Raw genomic sequence first — 20,891 nt, forward strand, 5'->3', positions numbered from 1 at the left:
AAATACATCATAAACTATGATTTCTCTCACCACCCCATTATGTCATGGGAAGTTCAGATCCCTTCTTGCAATTTGAACCTGCCCCCTCTCAGTGTTTTAAGTTACTTGTTTTCTTTCCTCATTATTGCTTATTATTTTCCCCACTACTGTTTGCGTTTCTTCCTGCATGAGTTTACACAGTGTCAATAACCTTTCTGCTGTAGATCGTGCTCTTGCATGTAGTTTACAATAGTTATGTGGTATCCTAGATCTGCTGGTCCTTTTTGATACCTGAAGATCTAATTCTAGATCGTGTATAGATTTCTGGTGTTGATGGGTTTTTATTTTATTTTGCTGTTATTTTATAGCTGTTTCTACGGCTCTCTGTAATTAAAAATTAGACATACAGCAATCAGCAGCAGCTGGAGATCTCTACTGGCAACAGCTTCTGCCTCTGTGCTGAGCTGTACACAACTTTGGAGTGTTGGCATGATGATTTAGAAGTAACTTATAAAACGTGAATGATGCTCTGGACTTCAAGTAATATTGGCAGTCTCAGTATTTCAAGTCTGCCTGGACATCTCTGAGATAGAAAACCTTACGTATTTTTCATTTTTTCAATCATTTATGTTGATGCAAACATTTGTCTTGCTCCTTGTTAAATGAAATTACTTTTGCAATATAACTTTCTCTTTGATAGGAAACAAATAGGCAATATTTTCTATCCCCTTCCCCCCTCTTTTTTTTTCTTTAACTCCATGCTGCTTTCTAAGGAAATACCATTTTATTTGAAATGGTTGGGTTTGCTTATGAAGATGAGATCAAAAAAAAAATTGTCTCCAGATTATTGTGTAATCTGTGCTACATGTGGCAGCTCTGCCTTTCTTTGTCTCGGGAGTAGTAATGAAGTCCAAGAAAGACAAATGAATTTATAGTTACTTATTCAATATTCTGGTGGTAGTGCAGAAGTCAGAGATGATAAACAGGTGATAATCATCGAATCATAGAATCATAGAATAGTTAGGGTTGGAAAGGACCTCAAGATCATCTATTTCCAACCCCCCTGCCATGGGCAGGGACACCTCACACTAGACCATCCCACCCAAGGCTTCATCCAACCTGGCCTTGAACACTGCCAGGGATGGAGCACTCACAACCTCCCTGGGCAACCGATTCCAGTGCCTCACCACCCTAACAGGAAAGAATTTCCTCCTTATATCCAATCTAAAGATTATAAGGAATAAGTATAAAGATAATAAGGATAAGGAATATAAATATTCCTGCAGGTTCCTTCACTGTTCTCTATATGTGAACTGTCTCATTTGTTTTATATTGGGCATGAACAGAAGTGGAAATACAAATTTCAGTGTGGAATGTCTCTGAATACCAGTTCTGTGGTAGTATGGAAGTGGTAAGAATTATTCTGCGATGTTAGCAATTGACCAGAAAGTTATGTCCCTGTTAGGATAAAATGATCTACAGGACTTAGATTGGGAAATTAATATACCAGATCACCCAAGTTTAGTATTTTGTGTTACGTGTTTTAAAATTTCTGCTAAGCAGAGATCATTAGTACTAAATGGTAGGTTTTATTGTGAGTCTTTTTCATGATAATGCATAATAGCGTCATCATTGTTTAATCATTTGGGTATCCTGATTTGTAAAAATCTTCAATTGTGGAGAAGATAGTATCCTATACAAAATGCTTATGTATTTCAGTGGGTCAATTTAGAATCTTATTTTCTAATATTAAATGCATAATTATTTATAAAGAAATTTGTCATTGTGTTCCACTTGCAGGGAGTCCAGGGAGTAACCAGACCTTGCTTTTGTTGAGAAGTTGTGGTGCTCTTTTACCAGAGGTATTGTCACCTGAAAGAACACAGCTAGCTCATGTGATATGGGACAAGATGAAAGAACTGGGTAGGTTGGTTTTGTTAGTCCCTCTGCCAAGAACAGCTGTGAGCTTCAGTTACTTTCTTTATAACAGAAGACTGCATGTATTTTACTAGTGTTTAAATGTTAGGTTACAACAGCAAATACACATTACCGAATAATCACTAGGTTTTAATATTCAGGTGAGAGACCTGTTTCCTATTCTGGGAGTTATACTGACATCTAGGGGTGTTAATAATAAATCTGAAGATTTTTCTTGTAAGATGCTTAAAGTGGACTTTTGCTTCACTTTTATTATTGTAAGAATGCATTTTACTTTTCTTGATGTCAGATGTTACCGTGTTATCTGTTGAGCTGAATACACCTAGTGCTACCAGCTAGTTTATCAGATGATATTTTAATTATTTATGTATAGATGATGCGTAGGTGAACTTCTTCTTGATAGTAATATTGGTGAATCTGTATAATAAATACAGCTGCAGAGATTGTGAAATAACATGCACACAAGCATTCATGTTACTGTGCTCTTATGTTTTAGCCTTTATAAGCGTATGTGCTGTTAAATAGATGTCTGATATTTTAAAGGTGGATAAAAGGAAGCAGTCTCATTATACATAAAGATCATACAGAATAAAATTGATATGAAATTAAATACCTGAGAAAGCTATAAAATAGTGTTGAATTTAGAGAATCTGCATTCACTGACTGGGGTTGAAATATTTCCTTAGGTGCTGTGTATGATACAAGCCATTATAATGCTTTGCTTAAAGTCTACCTTCAGAATGAGCACAAATTTTCTCCAACTGAATTCTTGGCCAGAATGGAGGAAGCCAATGTGCAGCCCAATCGAGTAGGTACCCCTTTATACCTTCATTCTTAATAGTAGTATCCATTTATTGGATAGAAATCATTAACTTGCCCTTTCTGTTTTCTGTAGGTTACATACCAAAGGTTGATTGCTGCCTATTGCAATGAGGGTGACATTGAAGGAGCAAGGTATTCTTTTGTGTTTATGTTTAAAGGGATTTTCACACAATCTGTATCTTGTATTCCCTACTGTTAATGTTAACACTCGTTTTGGTGTAATTCTTATAAATTGAGCAAAGCAAAGAGGGGGTTTAAGTATATTTTAACCAAGTACTGAAGAGCAGCTCCTTGGAGACAGCAGGAATCTACACAAGCAAAATAAAAATAAGCGAAAGACCAGTGTGATCAAATCAAGTTGTATTCAGGTTGCTCAGAAAATAACTTGCTTTGTCATTTCTAGAGCCAGCATGAAAAAGCCTAAGGTTATGAAGGCTTACTGCCTAAGTAAGAAAGTGGCTATTGGGAAAGGCATTTGACAACAAAGTGGGCTAAGGAGCAAATAGTAGTAATTCTGATTGTTGTGTTTGTTATTACTTAGGGCTTCCTGGATATCTGTCTAACATTTTAATCTTAGCGAGTTTACATTGCAACAGTGGGAATGCTGGGCATAAGAAATAAGTAAAAGGAAGATAAAATTTACCCCAAAACCATACAAAAACCAGCTGCACGCTTGTGTCTTGTGTATTTCAAAGTGACAAATACAATTCATCTGAAAAAATGAGGATGACCAAATCATGAGCTTGTTATGCAGTGTCCCCAAATGTAATTGCTCAGTGACATCAAGATTTCATTTTGTTTGATCATGCAGTACTTGTCCAGCAGAGCAGCAATATCTCACTAGTCTACCTTTTCAAAGGGAAAAAAAAATCTGATCTTTCATTGTCTTGTATTTTGCAGTCAGATTCTTGGATTTATGAAGAACAAAGATCTTCCAATCACTGAGGCAGTATTCAGTAGCCTTGTGAAAGGTCATGCAAGATCAGGGTAATGTTTAATACCTTTTTCTTTTGTTTTATTTTTACCACAATATAAAGTGATACGGTACAGAAAAATTGCAAGCTACAGAATAGTGTGATGGGTTTGAATAATAATATGTAGAAGACTGTCTTTTCATTTTTGAAGCAAAACTGGGCTATTCAGCAAAGGAAGTAGGTATTTCTTGTCTGAAGATCTTGCATTTCAAGATAAATTACTGTACTTTTGTACTGTTTGAAAAATAAATTTGCTGTGTTTTGTTTGGAACTTTTTCAGCTGTAAAGTTGAAAGAGTATTTTAAGTAATACAGTAATTCAAAGATTTGCGTTTTCACCTTTCAGGATTTGCTCAGTTAAAGCAAGTTTCTCTGAGCTTCTTGCTGTCTGTTTCCAATTCTAATTAATTTAATAAGTAATTGTGGAAGTCACAATAAACATTATTACAATTAAATCTACTGAGGGTCTTTCTTCTGAATTCTTTTAGGGATATTAAGAGTGCAGAAAATATCCTTTCAGTGATGAGGATGGCTGGTGTGGAACCAGGTCCAGACACCTATTTATCACTACTGAATGTGTATGCTGAAAAGGGTGATGCTGATAGCATGAAAAAGGTATTTTAAGTTTAATTTTAAATAATAAACTTGATTGATCTCTTGTTCAGTTTAACTTTGGAATGCTTTCTATCCATGCAGGAGGAATAATACTGAATTTTATAACTTGGTTCTTCCTAGTCTGCGGCAATTAAACTTTTTGGTTATCTGAATAGCTGGAAAACTGAAGGCAGTCTCATAGTTTGTGAAAAATCAGTTTCTTTCTATAGTTGCCTTTTACTCTGAGAAGATAGATTTGCCAGTGAGTGATTTAATAATTCAGTCTTTTTTTGAAAAGAGGCAAATAATGCATATGAGAAATATATATTTATTTATGAAAATAAATGAAAAGTACACCTTGATTATCCTGCTCCCATTGAAGCCACAGAATCTTTCCACTAATACTGATTTTTGAGATTTCATACCAATAGCTTAGGTATTCATGAAGTACGGATAAGATAATGCTGCCTTACAGCCTTTTGTGTACATGATTTTTTTTTCCAGTTCTCTCTTCTATTTTTTTTTTTAAATCAATGAACTATTTGGAAAGGAATGCAGAAAAAAAAATTGGTTTCAGTTTAACAAGTAGTATCAGGTGGAGTGGACCAAATCAAGGAAGAGGATGTGGAAAACATCACAGTGTTCTGTGACTTACAAATTATATCTTCAACCATCCTCTTTCCAAACAGTAACAAAAAGATTGATTAATCATTCTCCCCTTTTCAAAGTAATTTCTTTTTGAAAGTCATCTCACAATGAGTCATATCAATGAAAGTCATCTTTTACCTGTCTCTTTTTCTTCTTTGCAGTCTAAAGGTGTTTTTGAGGCCCTCTCCATAGATGTTGTGTATTCTCCCTAATAACCTAACCCCATGGTTTTAAAAGAAGGAAAAAACCCACAGCTTTTTGTGATTTTAATTATTTTATTTTTTGTTTAAATGTATCCTGAATTGGGTCACTTTGGAGTTTATTAATATTAAATTTATTCTGGTTTACAGACTCTAGAACAGATTGAGAAGACTGAAGGGTACCTTATGGATAGGGTTTTGATGCAGGTGATTTTTAGCCTCGCCAAGGCTGGGTATCCTCAGTACATTGAAGATATTAAGGAACGCATAAGATTTGAAAAGGAATTAATTCCAGGTATGTTCTTGTTTGCTACAACAGTGGTTGCTACTCTGGGTGGAGAGGGAAAGCATTTTCCTTTTTTTACCCCAACAATAACTAATGTTACTGGAAACAGGTAATTTTGTACTTTCCTCTTAAATACTTAAGGAAAATAATACTTTTGCCATTAGTATACTTTAAATAACAGTGTACAAAATTTTCATATAAACCAGTCTCAATTGCTTAAATACAAAAATTAATCAATTTTTTTAACCTTATAAAATTCATTAAGATTTTCTAGGAGAGCAGTTAAGTGTGGAGTCCTTTCCTCAAGCACTGTTGTCGCAACAGAAATTACAGCTCTTTGTGAATATCATTAAAAGGGAGGCTAAACACGGAGAATAGTTTTCTTTATCCACAGTTAGTCGCTTTTGGATCCCAGTATGCGTAATCTGATTGATAACTGTTAATTATATTTCATACATTTTATCTTTCTTGACATGTCTGGGAATGTGTATCCTTCTGTTATTTAGTATCCTTCTGTCATGCTGCAGTAGTGATGCTTCTGTAATTTTTGGCATAGTCTTCTAATGAGAAAAGTGAATTTCATTGATAAATGTAAATCTGGAAAAGGGCGTCTCAAATTTAATTGGTTCATCATGTTTTAGGGTATGCTCATGAAACTTGTAAAACATTTACTTTGCTAGCTTTCACTAATCCTAGTGGTTTAGTATGAAAATAGTTACATGCACTTAATTTTGTTGTTTTTTTTTTTTTTTTTCAATTGCTAGATGCAATGAACCTGTGTTTGACACTGATAACTCACGGCTTCGAAGATATAAGTTTCCGTATTTTGAAGTCTTTTCCCAATTTCTCACGTGATAATATGGACCAGGGTAGCTTCTTCTTGCAACATTGTGTAAATAGAGATATGGTATGCAGAATAGTAGTATTTTTTCCCTTATAGACTAATAACTGTGTATTATGCAACTGTGAAAATGGAAAATGGTAGATTTTTTGTACAGTTCATAAAGAATAAAAAAAAGGATTTTATTTTTTTCATATTAATTTGTATAGTAAATAGAAATTCACACAGGAATTACGTTTGGCATATGTAATATCTGCTTCCTAAACATTATAAGAGTCTGACATTCTTAACAATTTGAGAAATTGAACAATAATTATTTAAAATTATTTGCAGCCAATGAACAAGCTGGAGCAGTTTTGTAAGGAGCTACAAGAAGCAAAAATGCACTCAGCACCACTGCCATTTGTTTTGCGTTGTGCTTTGGAGGCCAACAAAGCAGGTATTCTGCTTATTTAATTTTTCTTCTGCTGATTTAAAGTACTTGGTTGCTGTTTAATTATCTTGTGAATGTTTTCAGCCTTAGCCATTGACTTGATGAAGACGATGAAAAAGGAAGGCCTGCCACTCAGACCTCACTATTTCTGGCCACTGCTCGTTAAGTTCCAGAAAGAGAACAATCTTAAAGGTTAGTTATCTGATAAGTAGCTCCTCTGTCTTTACTGCAGATCTAGTGCACAAATCTTTACTAAAACATTGCTTTGAGATTCAGCAGACTCTTGAAAGTAAACGAAGACCTTGCTGCGTGTCTTATTTGTTGCAAACAATTGTTCCTTCTTAATCGTGTTACATACAGATCTACAAATGTAAAATCTACTTTTGCATAGAAATATGTGGCAGAGTTTTAACTCTTCACATTCTTTCTGCCTTCCGCTGGTTCTTTTTGCTGCTCATTACCTTTTATGGAGCTTACTCTTGAAGCAACTGAAATCTGAGAGAAGAATTTAAAAGTAAGGTAATGTTGTAATAGCTCTTTTGGACTGCAAACCCAAACCTTTATTCAAGCCAGCTTCTTATTTTTGACCTAATAAGGCAAAAATGAGTTTCATTACAATCATAAAAACTGCAGGAGAACTTACACTGCTGAATGTATGAGCCTGACCTGACAGCATACTGATTGAAGGACAAAAATGCTCAATCTTTGGGGTTCTTAAGTAGGTTTAAGCATTTAACATACTTTCCCCTGTTACACATGGGGATGTCTACGGGATATGAATAAGAATTGAACAAATATTAAATTTTAGAGTACAGTATCTAATTCTTTGGTTTGCGTTATTGGTAATTCAGAAAGAATGGTATTGTAAAAAGATGCTTTTAACAGAAGTACTTCCCCCTTGGGGAAACAAAAAACTGTCTTTTTCATCTTATCTCACAGTATAATGTGCTTTAGAATGAGATGCAGAGTTGTTAGTGTGACACTGGGTGACAAACAAAATGCACAAACAAAAAAAAAGTGCTTTTAGCAGACTCTTCATATCGCAATTTTATCTTAAATATACAGTCACATTCCAGTTTGGAAGAAATGCTGGAACAAGTATTCCCTAATTGTTTCTGGCTATAAAAATGTCTCAAGTCTTTTTCAAAAAGCCTTTATGAAAACAGTATTCAGTTTTTATTAACTCCTTAGGCTCTGTTCCTGCTAGGCAACTTCTCAAGTTTGTCTTCTCCCAGATTTTCAAATGCTTTAAAGTTCTGTTCTGGAAGAGAATCAAATGCTTGAAAGTTCTATTCTAGTCAGCATCAAGTGACATTGTTTTAGTTTTGTCCTTTGTGACTGACTTGAAGTCCAACTTTGCCAAAAATGAGTAAATTGAAATCAGTCTCATGCTTCCCTACTGATAAAGCAAATTTTCTGTTACTCCATGGAAGGTTTTACTTCACTAACACAATAACAAGGAAAGTCGGAAGTATTTTTTTATTTAGACTTAGCTCCCAGAACTGAAGCAGTATCTGACCATCTGGACAAACTTAAGTTTTCACATCTTTTGAGATCACTGGCAAGATCAGAGGTTGCCTGTAGAAACTGACTGTGCTTTGCCTAGTAGTTCCTGTTGGAAGTCATGTAAGCAAATCGAAAAGAAAATGATCAAGAAACCCTCAATTCTGGCTTTGCCATTTTCTAGAGAGCCTTTCTTTTTATATGTGCAAAGGCATTGAATACATAAACTTCTGTATGTCTGGATGATAATGCTGTGGATTTGCAAGCACATTTTTGTGACCTGATACTTGGTCTCAAAGTTTGAATTGTGAAATGGGAATGTTACTACTGTGTGCATACCTACAGAAGTCAGTGATTTTGCAATTGTTAAAATACATAAGAAGATATCTATGCAACTTCTTTTGCAGTGAGGAATCAGTGGAATTATTATTGGCGCAGTGAAGTAAGTTGTTCTTTTCCATATGTAAGCTCACATTCGTTTTTTGAAATTTAGTAAAAAAAAAATCAATACATGAGATCTGCTCTCTGAAAATACAACCAATACCTTTGAAATAAAGTAAATAAGGGGGAAAAAAGCACCTACCCTGAAACTGTTTTGTAAAAGTAGAGAAAAAAATAGTGCTGCAGTGAGAATGTAAAGGTGACGGCAGATAGTAAATTAACAGAACAGTGCTTTGTAGCAGAAAAAAATAGTAGAGCTGTGTGAACAAAAAACTATATAGATACACAAAACTATATAGATAGTGTATCACATCCCATGCCAGAAATGAGGTAATAATTCCTTTCTCTATAAAGTAGTAATGCCCAGCCTAATATTGGTAATTTTGCATCTCAGTGTCAGCAAGACAGAAAATGGACAAGAGCTTTGAGGAAAAAACATATTAAAAAATCTGATGGGATGTAGTCAGTGGATGAAATAGTCATTAAGGAATGCACAATGTAAGCAGAACCTGTCCAGAACTGCAGGGTACAAATGTCTGAATCAGTGCATATAACGTGACCCAAACAATTATGTAACTAGTACCAGTATTCAATTATATATTTATCTGATGCTTATTTTAACAAAAGCTGACACCAGATATCAAAGGAAATTCCCTAACTCTTCTGTATTATGGAGTTGAGCTTCGAAGAAAAGTAGCGATGAAGTAATGGCTAAGAGGGATGAAACTAAGCACAGCCGTTTTTAAATTCATTGTAGAGAACCTAACCACTGTGAAACAGCAAACAGCTCTTTTTCAATCATTTTATGCAGGCATATAATTTCAGAGGGGCATTCTTGCCTTTATGTATATTTTTATATAAGGTGATAAGTAATTATTTCCATATGTAAGGAAAACCTGTTAGGCTTTTAGGAATGGAAAGTGTTTGCAGGTTTTGAAATACCAATATGTGGTGGAGCTGAAACTGTTGTTGGCACTGAGATTCATCTTGTATCAGATTATACACTGAAACCAGGAGAGCCTGGTATAAATAAGCAGAAATCTTTGACTTACACTTCATTACTCAAAATTCAGTAGCTTCCCTTCATCCTTGTATAATAATGTTATTTTTTAAAGACAGTTCTTAAAAGTCAGTTGTGTATTTCACTTTTAGTTTCTACAGAAATGTTGTTATATACATTAATCATGGTTGAATGGTAATTCAATTTTTACTTTGAAATATAAGAGAAATAAGAGTCTGAGTCCAGAGGGGAATAAGGGTGGTGACTTCACAAAAATACTGTTTTGTAGACAGTCTGTTCTGGCGCACAACTTCATGTGTGCATCCGAAATTAAGAGCACAGCAACTATACATTAAATTACGTTGTTTTACTGAATGCAACCTCAGTTTTCCAACTGGAGTTTTAATTTTTTGTTTCCTTAGAAAGCTGCTTAAAGCCCAGTTTTACTGCCCTTGCACATGTATAACTGTACGTAAGTGCGTTTGATATTCCCTCTGTTATGATGGCACTGCTTTAGGAAGAAGCACGACTTAACTGTGAGAGAAACCTAGGAAATTAAAAGTGGCCTAAAATACAAGTGTCACTTTTCATTTCTTGAAAAGCAGGAAGTTGCTCTGCTCTACCACAGATATTATGAACATCTTGTAATTAATCTCTTTTGTATTTGTTCTTGGATGTACTGAACCAAGGCTGGAATCTGTTCTGTTGGGATGTTTGCGTGCTGTTTCTAGTCTTGACAAAAAGAACAGTAGTTGGGCTGGGTTTTGTTCCGTATTTCTTTCTTTTATTCCCTTTTCCCACTCAGTTATTTGATTTTTAGACACTCAGCTCCTGCAGTCTGTACATACCTCAGCCCAAGATCTCAAAAACCTCTTCTTGTTCAAGCAGGGAGATGGCCAGAAGACTTTACTGTGGGTTTCATCATACCCAGTCTTCTGGATCAGTGGTCTCTAAAATGGGGTAGCAAGGCAATCATTTGGGGTGTGAGCAGGGTGAAAATAAATAATTATTTCAGCCTTTTTTATGCTCTATTTTTGTGTAGGTTTTCTGATGTGCGTAATTTATCAGTACAGTAGTACATGTGTAATATTTCCAAGTAAATATACATGTATTGGGGTGTGTTCTCAAAGTTTCGGACAGCAGCATTCTAGATGAGTATCACTGTACTTTGTGTTACTCTTTATTTAGTCCGTTCTTTGATGCGGGGAGAGTGAAGAGGTTAGTGTATTTTCCTGTATGAGGAGCAAAGAATTTCTAAAAGTCCACACACAGGATGCTCAAATCCTATTTCATGCATGTATCTAACAATTTTATAGTATTTTGATTGAAGTGGGAATGTTTGATTGCTTTGTGCTGTGGAAGACATTTATGTGATAATAAAGTAGTTCTGCTCTCGGAGAGGTAGAAAATGCATGCAAAACTGTAGGGTTCAGCGTTGATTTTCATTAATCTTCGATTCCCCCCCAGGTTGTAGATCAGCCATCTTAGAAATGAAGAAATGTGTGCCAGCATTTTTTTCAAGTTTGCAGTTATTTGGCTATGTGCAGTATTGTTACTGGTATTCCTCCTTACTCTGCATCTCTCACTGTTGTGCAGGTGTTCTAATCTTCAATACATGCCCTTTCCTGCTCAGGAGCTGTGCCCTAATAGACATTTGAGCCTAATGGGTGTTAGGGAAGGGGGATGCTTAACAAGCCTGTTTTCTACTTTCTCCTAGATACAAATTTGAACGTAAATCTTCAGTTTACCACACCTTGTTCATTGTGGTATCTAGTTGGTGGTTTTCAGACAACTTTCTTGTGATACAGATACAGTTATTTTTTAAAACACTTCAATATAAGAGGACTTGGTGTATTTTCTGGAAAGTTGAAAACATGAAATAGAAACTACCTGTCAAAATTTGAAAGGTATATCAAGGAAGACTTACTGTAATTAATTCTTTATTCATATTTTTGCAGATTCTGGTCCAAAATCAGAGTTTTGTTTAAGGCAAACTCGAACAGATGATGCGACTTTAATCTAGTATGACTTGCCTGCATGTATTTTCAAGTGCTCAAAGGGAATTCACATTTGATTATTTGCACCATAGTGCACTGCATAAAATATTCATGGAAGTGTCACTTTTCCATAGGTGGCACTCCAGGGCAAAGACAGGGACTTTGGACATTTTTAAAGTAATAAGTATGAAATGCAAGTTGAAAAAAACATATGCTGGTTGGTACTGGTGTCCTGCAGCTACTGACAAATCATTTTTAGACCAGCAAAAAAATGGTAATACCTGTATTGGTTTTGACAGGGGTTCAGAGTTTACTAGCTAGGGCTACTGTAAGAAGTTTCTGCAGATAGAAGAGTGTGAACGATTAAAAAGCATACTCTAAAACTCTATGCTATAGTTGCTAATCTATTAAGATTTGGTATCTGTTGTTTACAAATGCATATCTGCTGGATTAATATACGGTGTAATTGTATGAATTGATCTGAACCCTGTAAAAGTTAAAATGTAGTTTCACTGGGGCTTGGGATTTCCACCTCGAAGCTGTTGCGTTAATAGAGTAATCAACCTATTTGCTTACAAAGACATTACTTGTTTTAAGCAACTATAGGGACAAACCTTAAAAGCTTGCCTTGGTAAATAGGGTTGGATATTGGGAACAAAGTGAAGAACGTACTGAAGAATGCGTTTGTATCTTGAATTTGATTATGTACTTTATACCAAATTTCACATTTGTTTTTTATGCACAATAATACGGATGTTTTGATATATTACTCTAAAAGTTGTTTTGCAAAAGTGATCAAGAGTTGCTGTCATATATTCACCGTGTTAAAAAGTTTGTATGCTAACCAAGAGTTTCATGGTTTTAATACAGCACAGAACAGGAAGTTCAGTAAATCTGGTGCAAGCTTCACAATTAAGAACTTTATTGACACCAAAAATAAAACTGCAGGATGTTGCATGGCAATGTCAAGGAGGGAAATCAAGGAGAGAAGTCTTTCATCCTTCTGAAGTACTTAGCCTTACTAATTTTGCCTTGATATAGGTATCTTTGAGGTCGTCAAAGTGATGCACGACTTGGGGGTGGAACTTGATGCGGACACATACGCAGACTATGTTTTTAAAAGTTTTGCTGATAGTGAAACTGCCCGTGCCCAGCTGAAGGTGAGTTTACATTGAGAATTCATAAAAATGGCTATTGTATGTCTGGGTTTTCTGTGTTCTCTGTGAAGGCTGTAAATCTCAGTAGTGCCCTGAACATGAACATGGTCTGATGAAGCCTGTTCAAAATGTCTTTAGATACTAGTTTTGATTACTTTTGAAGCAGTTCTTGCACTGATGGTTTGTTTGCCTTGTCTTCGCCTGCTGCTTTCCTTTCTTCTTTACAGAGCTAACCGAAATACTTAGCTCAAGACTTAGTAGCTTTCTATTTCCTCAGGTGGAAAACTAAATAAATGAATTACATCCTTTTGCTGAGAATTAAAAGTATTACAGATGTTGCTGGTGATTTTTTTGGTGTGTTTTTTGGTTTGGTTTGGTGTTTGTTTTTTTTTTTTTTTTAATTTTAACTTTTTTAACCTTAAAATTGAGAATTGCAGACTAAGTTTGTCTGCCCCACTCTTTTTAATTTTTGATAATTTTATCTCTTGCAATTGATTTCAGTACAAAATCTGCGTAATTTTTGATCAGTAGCAACTTACCTGGCTAGCCTTGTAGATTTTTGTGGAGCAGTTTCTGTGTTCTCAGTGACTATCAATACAAACATGCCAATGTCCTTGGCAAGCATTAAAAAATACAAAGTATCAGGAAGTCTTCCCTGTGCCTACAATGATTGATTGCTTTATCTCTAGAAAAATGGCTGCCTATTTGAAAGTGATGGGCTCTCTGTAGCAGAAATAAGATACGAAGCAGTAAATGGAAGACTGAACAATGTTCTTTCTCTGTGTAAGTATTTTTAATGTTGCATGTTACTATGTACTTGGTAGCATTGATTGGTTGTAGCCTAGGAGATATACATGTATTAATATGAGGTGTAAAGGTATGTGGGGAAACTTGAGCAAAGCTTTTATGTGAGGTCCTCTGCAATGAAACATCAGACTGAAACTACCAGTTCTAGACAGCGTATCATGGTTAAATTGTTTTTGAACATTGAGCCTGGCCATAAGATTTGTATATGTGATAGTTACAAATCACAGCTTTGCTGTGATTGTGTTGCAGTTATGATCCTTTTGTACTTAGAGGGCTTAAGGAAACAATTTGCCTTGCAGAATGACTGTAAAGTTGTTGGTCCAGGAATGTTTTTTGTTTGCAGTGCCAGTTACAGCAAGATGGTAGTCTAACAACATGGCTCTGAAGTACTACAGAATTATTAATGAAAGAACCAGCTTTAAAGAACTGATTCACACTGAGTTAACCCGAGGGTGCTCTGTGGGTCCTGGAAGTATGTGTATAAGTTTGATGGGTTAATTAGGTGATGAAGTTGTAATAGCATGAATAAGAGTTTTCTCCAAAGACGGTTCTGATGCTCTGTGCTTCCACATGTTAATACATGTCATTGACTGAATGTATGGGATGGGATAATTTGCTTGATTAAGTAGGAATATATGTTTCTTTTTAAATTTAAAAAAGCCCAGTTTTTATTTGCCTAATATACTGATACAGTAATGAAATACCTAAATTTGGACTAAATATAGCACAAAAAGATCTTTTTTTTTAAACAGTTTTATGTGTCCAAGGCTCAGGGAAGAGCTTAACCAGTCTTTTATTGCAATAGTCATTAACTGTTTTATTTAACAAATATAGAAATATGTAGTCTATGCACCATGACCCTGGGAAACTGTTGTGTTGAAAATGAGAAAATTGAGTAGTTATTAGTCAGTGATTTGATTTCTCTATTGGAGATTTATCAGTTAGTGAACCTTACCTAGTGCCATCATTTTGTCTGTTCTTGCAAAAAAAAAAAAAAAAAAAAAAAAAAAAAATAATGAAAAATGAACACCTAAAATAAATTTGAAGGGTTTTTTTTGAAAGGGTGGCTGGTTTACAGCAGCGAAATTTCCTCTGGAAGGTGAAATAGTTTTTTGGGGAGTATTTTGGTTTCGTATTTTTTGTTGCTGCTTTTTCCCTTCCATGAGAAAGTAAATGCCGCCCTCCACACTCATTTTGCTTACCTGAAATAGTCAAGTTTTAACCTGTTGTAAGGCACAAATTTGTGTGTGTCTGGTGTGTGGTAGATGTATATATCAAAAGTGTGATACTGGGCACATGTAGGCTGAATTCTGTGTTACTGTCATGAAATTAGTCTCGCGTAGTGTACTATTTAGCTGTTGTCTGTGTGTTGAATTTGAATCTTGTAGTGGTATTTCTATTTACAAAGGCTAGGGTTAATAATTCATGGAGATGCACAAGATTTCTTTTGAACTTGAGCTTTAAAGGAAGCTACTCCTGTAAATAGTTTACCAAGCTGAAATGAATGCTAGTAAATCTAATTAGCACCTGTGTAATGATAAGGCACAGATATTAAACAGCTGATTTTTCCTTTTTTTTTTATTGACTTGGCTCCTTTTGCAGTATTACAAAGAGGGAAAAATAGATGCAGTATGGAAAATAGTTGAAGATTGTCTCATCAGTGTAGCCAGGGGAGGCGAATGTTGGTTATTAATGCTGGTTGCTATCTATGTGTATTGATTCAACTTCTCATGCCTTATAATGTATAGATTTCTGCCACTGACAAGATGAAAACTACGAAGCATCAGTTGAGGAATCTGGCCGCATAAGGCGGCATACATGAGAACTGCTTTTTCCCTTTATCACACCGTTCCATTCCACTTCATTGTCAGCCCCTTGATTTTCTCAGACTTGTTTGTTGCTAAGGAAACCAGGTTGCCGATTGTCAGCAGCAGCTGAGCATACTAAGATGCTTTTCTGCTCATCTTTTTATGAGCAAAAAGTTTAATATACCACTGGAAGAAGATTTGTATTGGGGCTTCTTGAAACCAACTTTACCTGAGATTTTCAAACTTAAATAAACATTCCAACATTTAAAACTTTAAATTTCCTAAATGCCTGGAGTTAGTTTAAGGAGTGGTTTTAGCATGTTGCTCCTGCCTTTTATTGCCCATGTTCCTATAGGGCTAGTGCTTTTATTTAAGTTCTCTTCTACCATATACCATACTGCTGCCCTTGATGAAAGGGCGCAGGGCATTCAGGTTAAATCTGTTGTGATAGTAAAGTCCAAGAATAATAACTTCATGCAGGACTTAAATGCATCTACTACTGTATTTTCTTTCTTTGCTGGAGTATGGTGCTGGAATGAGAGACAGGAATTCTAGAGGAACAAGGTAGACTGTTTTGGAATATTTAGCCAAGCAATGATGTAAGGATGAGGACATAGGGCATAACTGGAAATGACCTCTCAGGGCCATCTAATTTTAAGTAATATTATAGTTTCCCTAGTGTCTTGGTTAGGATTGTTTGGGGTTTGTTTTCTTTTTGGAGCATAATACTTTCTTCAGTCTTACACTTTTTTTACAGGTAAGATGCTTACTCCAATTACTAACTTGTATAAAAGACTGATGTGTTAACTATTGGCATTGAAGGCAATAAAAAGGGGGAAAATTCACATTTAGAATATTTGATCCCTTTTGAAATGGAGCAGATTTAGAGCTGATAAAACCAGGACTGTTTCAAATCTCCTAGTGTTTGAAATTTTGGCTCACAAATGTTTACCCAGCATTTCCTCTGAACTAACAACATAATTCTCCTGAGGACACCCTGTTTACATGACCTGCCGAGTTGTGGCACTCCAGGAATTATTATTTGGTTTTGTACAATGACTACTTAGAAACATTTCTTTCATTTACAGTGACTTCAGCAAGAACGCCTCGCATTGATATTCGTCAGATCAGGAGCAGCCTCAGTTTGGGTTTTAGAAGGTAAGGTTGCTATATAATACCTTAATTTTTGCTGTTGCAAAGTTCCTTGTCTTTTTTTGCCTTGTTGAATACAGGTCTATGCAGTCTTCCCCACAGTCCATGTTTGAAGTTTGAAAAGTATGGTGTCAGGTGTAGCAGATTTGAGGGATGTCTTTGTTCCTCTCTGCTTTCCCTGATTTCCTTGCCTTTGCTGTATATGAACATACCTTTGAAGTATTACGTATATACTAGATTAAAAAGAACTTCACTGTTCTTTGTTCTGTGGTATTTGACAGTATATAAACTTCTCAGAGTAGTAAACATCTGGGGGTTTATCTGTATTCACTATTTTTGTTTATAAACTGCTATGCTAATGTAAGATTTCCCTAAAGATTATCACTAGTAACCATTAAAGCAAGTGGGTGCTTAATGATGAGGAAATACCAGTCCAGGCATATTCTACATCTGATAGCTTTCTGTGCCCTCTGGGTTAATATGACTCCTGAATACTCACACTGAATGCCAGCTATTGTGCTGCAATTGTCATGACTTTATATTCACAACCCTATGGTCCTGTTTTGCAAGGAGGGTTCCTTGCTAGCTTGCATAAGTTTAAGAGAACCCTGCAGGTGTATGTGGATTAGCGAGCATTTCTATCATTCACTGTTTGCCCCGTCAAACATTTAGAACTGTGAATGAGGGTATTTTTTGCAGTGCACCTGCGCTGCTGGGAACTACAGAGGTCACTTAATATCACTCAGATAATAATCACACCAGAGCCTGAAGCCTGGTTTTGTTCACTAAGTCATCTCCTGAAGTTCTGTAGTGGCTATGAGATATAACTATGTTTTAAGTTGGAGATTAATAAAGCATACCAGGTGAATATGACCAAAATCATTTCCTAGTATACTGTAAGTTGTGTCTAGCTGATCCTGCTCTACTATGAGAAGAGGATGAAAAAAAGCAAACCAGTGTCTAAACTGGGTCCATTAACTAAGCCGTAACGGACCTTGACGTCCAAGGGGTAAATGAAATAATGTCTTAGATCCAGCAGAGTTCTTAATTTCAATAGTAAGCCCCAGAATTGTCTGTTTCAGATGTATTAATTAACAGATTTTCAGAACACATTTTCTTTGCAAGTATAGATGAATATTCAGTAGGAGTAGAACTTGCGGTGGAAAGGAAGTCATGCCAATGTTTTACTGCACATAACCAATGCCGTCATGAGATACCCCTGCCACTGGGGTGCAGGTGGTAAGGATGCGATTTGAAGTAGTTTTAAATTGTTATCAACTTGTATTGTGAAAACTACCTGCTGAAGAATCATATTCTCTTCAAGTGAGACAATTACTCTTGTCAGTGGTGGAACAGTTACTAGTGTTGTGATTTCAATAGTTATTGGATATTTGGGCAAAAAGCTTGGAATTCTGAGGTTTTGGGTTGATTTTTTGGGGTTTTTTTTTTTTTTTTTTGCTTTTTTTAGTTTGGTGTTTTGGTTTGTTTCCTTGCTTTTTAATTTATTTTTTCTTTAACATTAATCTCGCTTTTGCCTTCATTTCTGTTTGGCCTCAGAAGCGATGTACAAGGTTGGCTGTGCCCAGGTTTCACCCTTACATTGTTTCTGAAAGCATGCCAATTCAGTGTTTCCTTTTCTATTTAAACATAATGGCTAGACCAGTCTGAAAATGAAGCTTGAAGATGTGATAGAAGAAAAAATACTTGTACATTTTGTAAAGACCGAAGCAAAAGTTTATGACTAAATGGAGGTCTTGAATGTTCAAATGAGTGGAGTTTAGGACTGGCATACAAAAGTACAGGGTATGGACACCAGGGACGCAGGAACAGTGTCTGTGGCAGACTAGTTTATGGATTTCTTTAGCAGCTGCTCTTCTCTGGTAACTGCTTCGAAGTATTCCCATTCTGTCTGCCTGATGTACCATTACTATTTCAGAGTCAAGTACTTTAGGAAATTGATGCATTTGATATCTGCAGTTCGTTGTCATGCTGTCAGTAGTGGAGCTAGTTCACCTAGGAAAGCTTAACTAACCTCACAGATAGCATATTTCCCCCCCGCCGCCCTGTGTGGACCTGCGTTTGACTCATTTTCAAATACAAGTGGCAGTTGCACAGAGAGAATTAATGTTTCATAGGCTTAAATCTCCTAAATAAAATCCTAAACTTCCCTGAATGCTGTCAAGTTTCTATGCAGCTGTTCAGACTGACATCTTATTTTCCCCTTATGAGAGTTATAGGAAGATAAAATACGGTTGTATGTTTTTGATCTTTTAGCCTTGTCTAGGTTAATGCTGCTTTATAGTTTTTGAAAAGTTACAGCTTCTAGCGAGAATTTTTATGTTCTCCAAATTATAGGAATATGTCAAGCTTTTTGTACTTCAGTGAACTGGTTAACATTCTAACATTTTGGGGTTATACTTCGGTGAACTGCTTAACGTTTGATCTTTGGTTGTAACCTGATGACAGTCAGAGAAGTGCTCGCCTTCCAGTTCTGTCCTCTTCTATGAAGGGAGAAATTTGAGTTCTTCTGTGTTTTGTTTTCTGTTTTTTAAAACATTATCTATTTATCTCACTATAATAAACATACCTGAAGAGATTTGGTTACTTTTTTTGCATTATATAAGTGCATTTGTAGCTGTCTGTACTTAATTGTCTGTACGAAAAAAATTAATTTTAATGCTGATTTTTGCCCTAGCAAATATGACCTATTGAGTGCTACGTAAAATGTGACTTGAGTGAAGCTTATCTTGAAATGCTAAATAGAATGAAGTATAAAATAAAAAAGTACAATTAGGATATGTTAAAAGATTGAACTAAAGATTAAAATATATCTATTGTAGTCTTAGCTATCTGTTTGGATTGCTGCATTATTTTAAATTATTTAGCAGAAACTGTGACTGTAGCATAGTAAAAAATAGTATGCTTATTCTGTACGAAGTTGGTTTAAGCAATATGTTGCAATGACTGTTTTTATTGATACAATTCATTAATTTATCATGGTTCTAAATATAATGGTTCATTAAAGATTCTCAGTGTAAGTTATCTTTAAAAAACGAAGGCAGGAGTAAAAACCATTTTATTGCTTTTAATTTGTTATCCTTTGCTGCCCTCTTCAGCTCAGATGATGTACAGCTCTGGAGCAAGGTAAGTGGAAATAGTAATGCTTTAAATAAAATCTAGTTCTTTAGACATTGTATTTTTATGATGCATTCCTGTAAATCTGAATTCTGAGCCCAATAACTGCAGACCTGATAAATGTGAGCAAGACTTTTGTCAATGATAGATTGTACAACTGTATGAAAATGAGTTTTCAAATTGGACAGCTAAGTGTAATTATAAAAAATCAAATATGGTGTTACCATGTAGTGTAGTTTATGCTACTTCAGTTTCTAGATCAGTGTTGTCATTGCTGAAGGTAGTATGTAGATTCTGGAACAAAGTCTGACGTGGTTGTGCAGTCTGCCTGCTTAATTTCCTTCTGTGTCTTCCCTAAACTTTCTTCGTATCCCCACAGTAGAACTAATAAAATAATAAAACAATAAAACATAACTAGAATTCTAAAGCTTCTGTTATATACCTTAAAACACTGCATGCAAAGCCAGGTAAAAGGAATTACCTGGTGAATTCAAGGGGAAACGACTGTTCTTTTGCCCTCTCCGATATGGGCTCCATTAGAAGACACTATCGTATAACTTGGTCAGTTAATTTTGATGAGCACTAGGACAGAGGTGTTGACAGATATGGCCTGAATTGTGATTACAGAATTTGGGAAGAGATGCACTATGCATTTTGTCTTTTTTTTTTTTTTTTTTTTTCTGGTTTGATTCTGTACCTGCTGACTAATAAACTAGTGCATGACCTGCAGTATGGTTTAGATTTTGCAAAGAAATCTTGGAAAGAAATAAAAGTTGTCGTTGGGAAAGTCACTGATTTAATTCATTTAAATTGGGTACAGCTTGTGAGATGATGTTTTTTTTTTGTAATTTCCTACTTTTTTATGTTGCATGAAGATTATGGTGAGAGGATGGTTTTGTCCTCTGCATCTGTCTTTTGCATTTTAAAGGTACAAAGGGAAGGTGGGGAAGGAGGGAAAAGGCATTTCTTACTACTCCTATTATGAAATTAATTTTTAAGGACAGTCAGAGGACTGAAGTAATGGTTGTCTGCACAAGAAGTTGTATCTAGAGTTACGTCTGCTGTTCTCCAAAGTGGAAGAAGATTTTGTTATCCTCATTAAATTTATGAGTAAATATATGTATTGACATTCTAAAATGAGAAATGCTAACTTGGGGGAAAAAAGTAGGTACTTAGC

General features: G+C 35.5%; 1 protein-coding gene across 2 annotated transcripts in view; it reads left to right on the forward strand.

The window, feature by feature from the left end:
• Positions 1-20,891, forward strand: part of LRPPRC (leucine rich pentatricopeptide repeat containing) — a 90,458-nt gene that overhangs the window by 13,710 nt on the left and 55,857 nt on the right. For both annotated transcript variants that reach the window (XM_065679514.1, XM_065679515.1), the window contains exons 3-15: positions 1,780-1,902; positions 2,604-2,725; positions 2,813-2,871; positions 3,640-3,726; positions 4,201-4,327; positions 5,305-5,449; positions 6,205-6,347; positions 6,615-6,720; positions 6,799-6,906; positions 12,697-12,815; positions 13,502-13,595; positions 16,516-16,585; positions 19,696-19,723. In XM_065679514.1, the coding sequence (XP_065535586.1) occupies positions 1,780-1,902; positions 2,604-2,725; positions 2,813-2,871; positions 3,640-3,726; positions 4,201-4,327; positions 5,305-5,449; positions 6,205-6,347; positions 6,615-6,720; positions 6,799-6,906; positions 12,697-12,815; positions 13,502-13,595; positions 16,516-16,585; positions 19,696-19,723 (1,331 nt within the window). The remainder of the gene's footprint in view (positions 1-1,779; positions 1,903-2,603; positions 2,726-2,812; positions 2,872-3,639; positions 3,727-4,200; positions 4,328-5,304; positions 5,450-6,204; positions 6,348-6,614; positions 6,721-6,798; positions 6,907-12,696; positions 12,816-13,501; positions 13,596-16,515; positions 16,586-19,695; positions 19,724-20,891) is intronic.

The sequence above is a fragment of the Lathamus discolor genome, chromosome 5 (genome assembly GCF_037157495.1).
Source record: "Lathamus discolor isolate bLatDis1 chromosome 5, bLatDis1.hap1, whole genome shotgun sequence".
NCBI classification, from domain to species: Eukaryota; Metazoa; Chordata; class Aves; order Psittaciformes; family Psittacidae; genus Lathamus; species Lathamus discolor.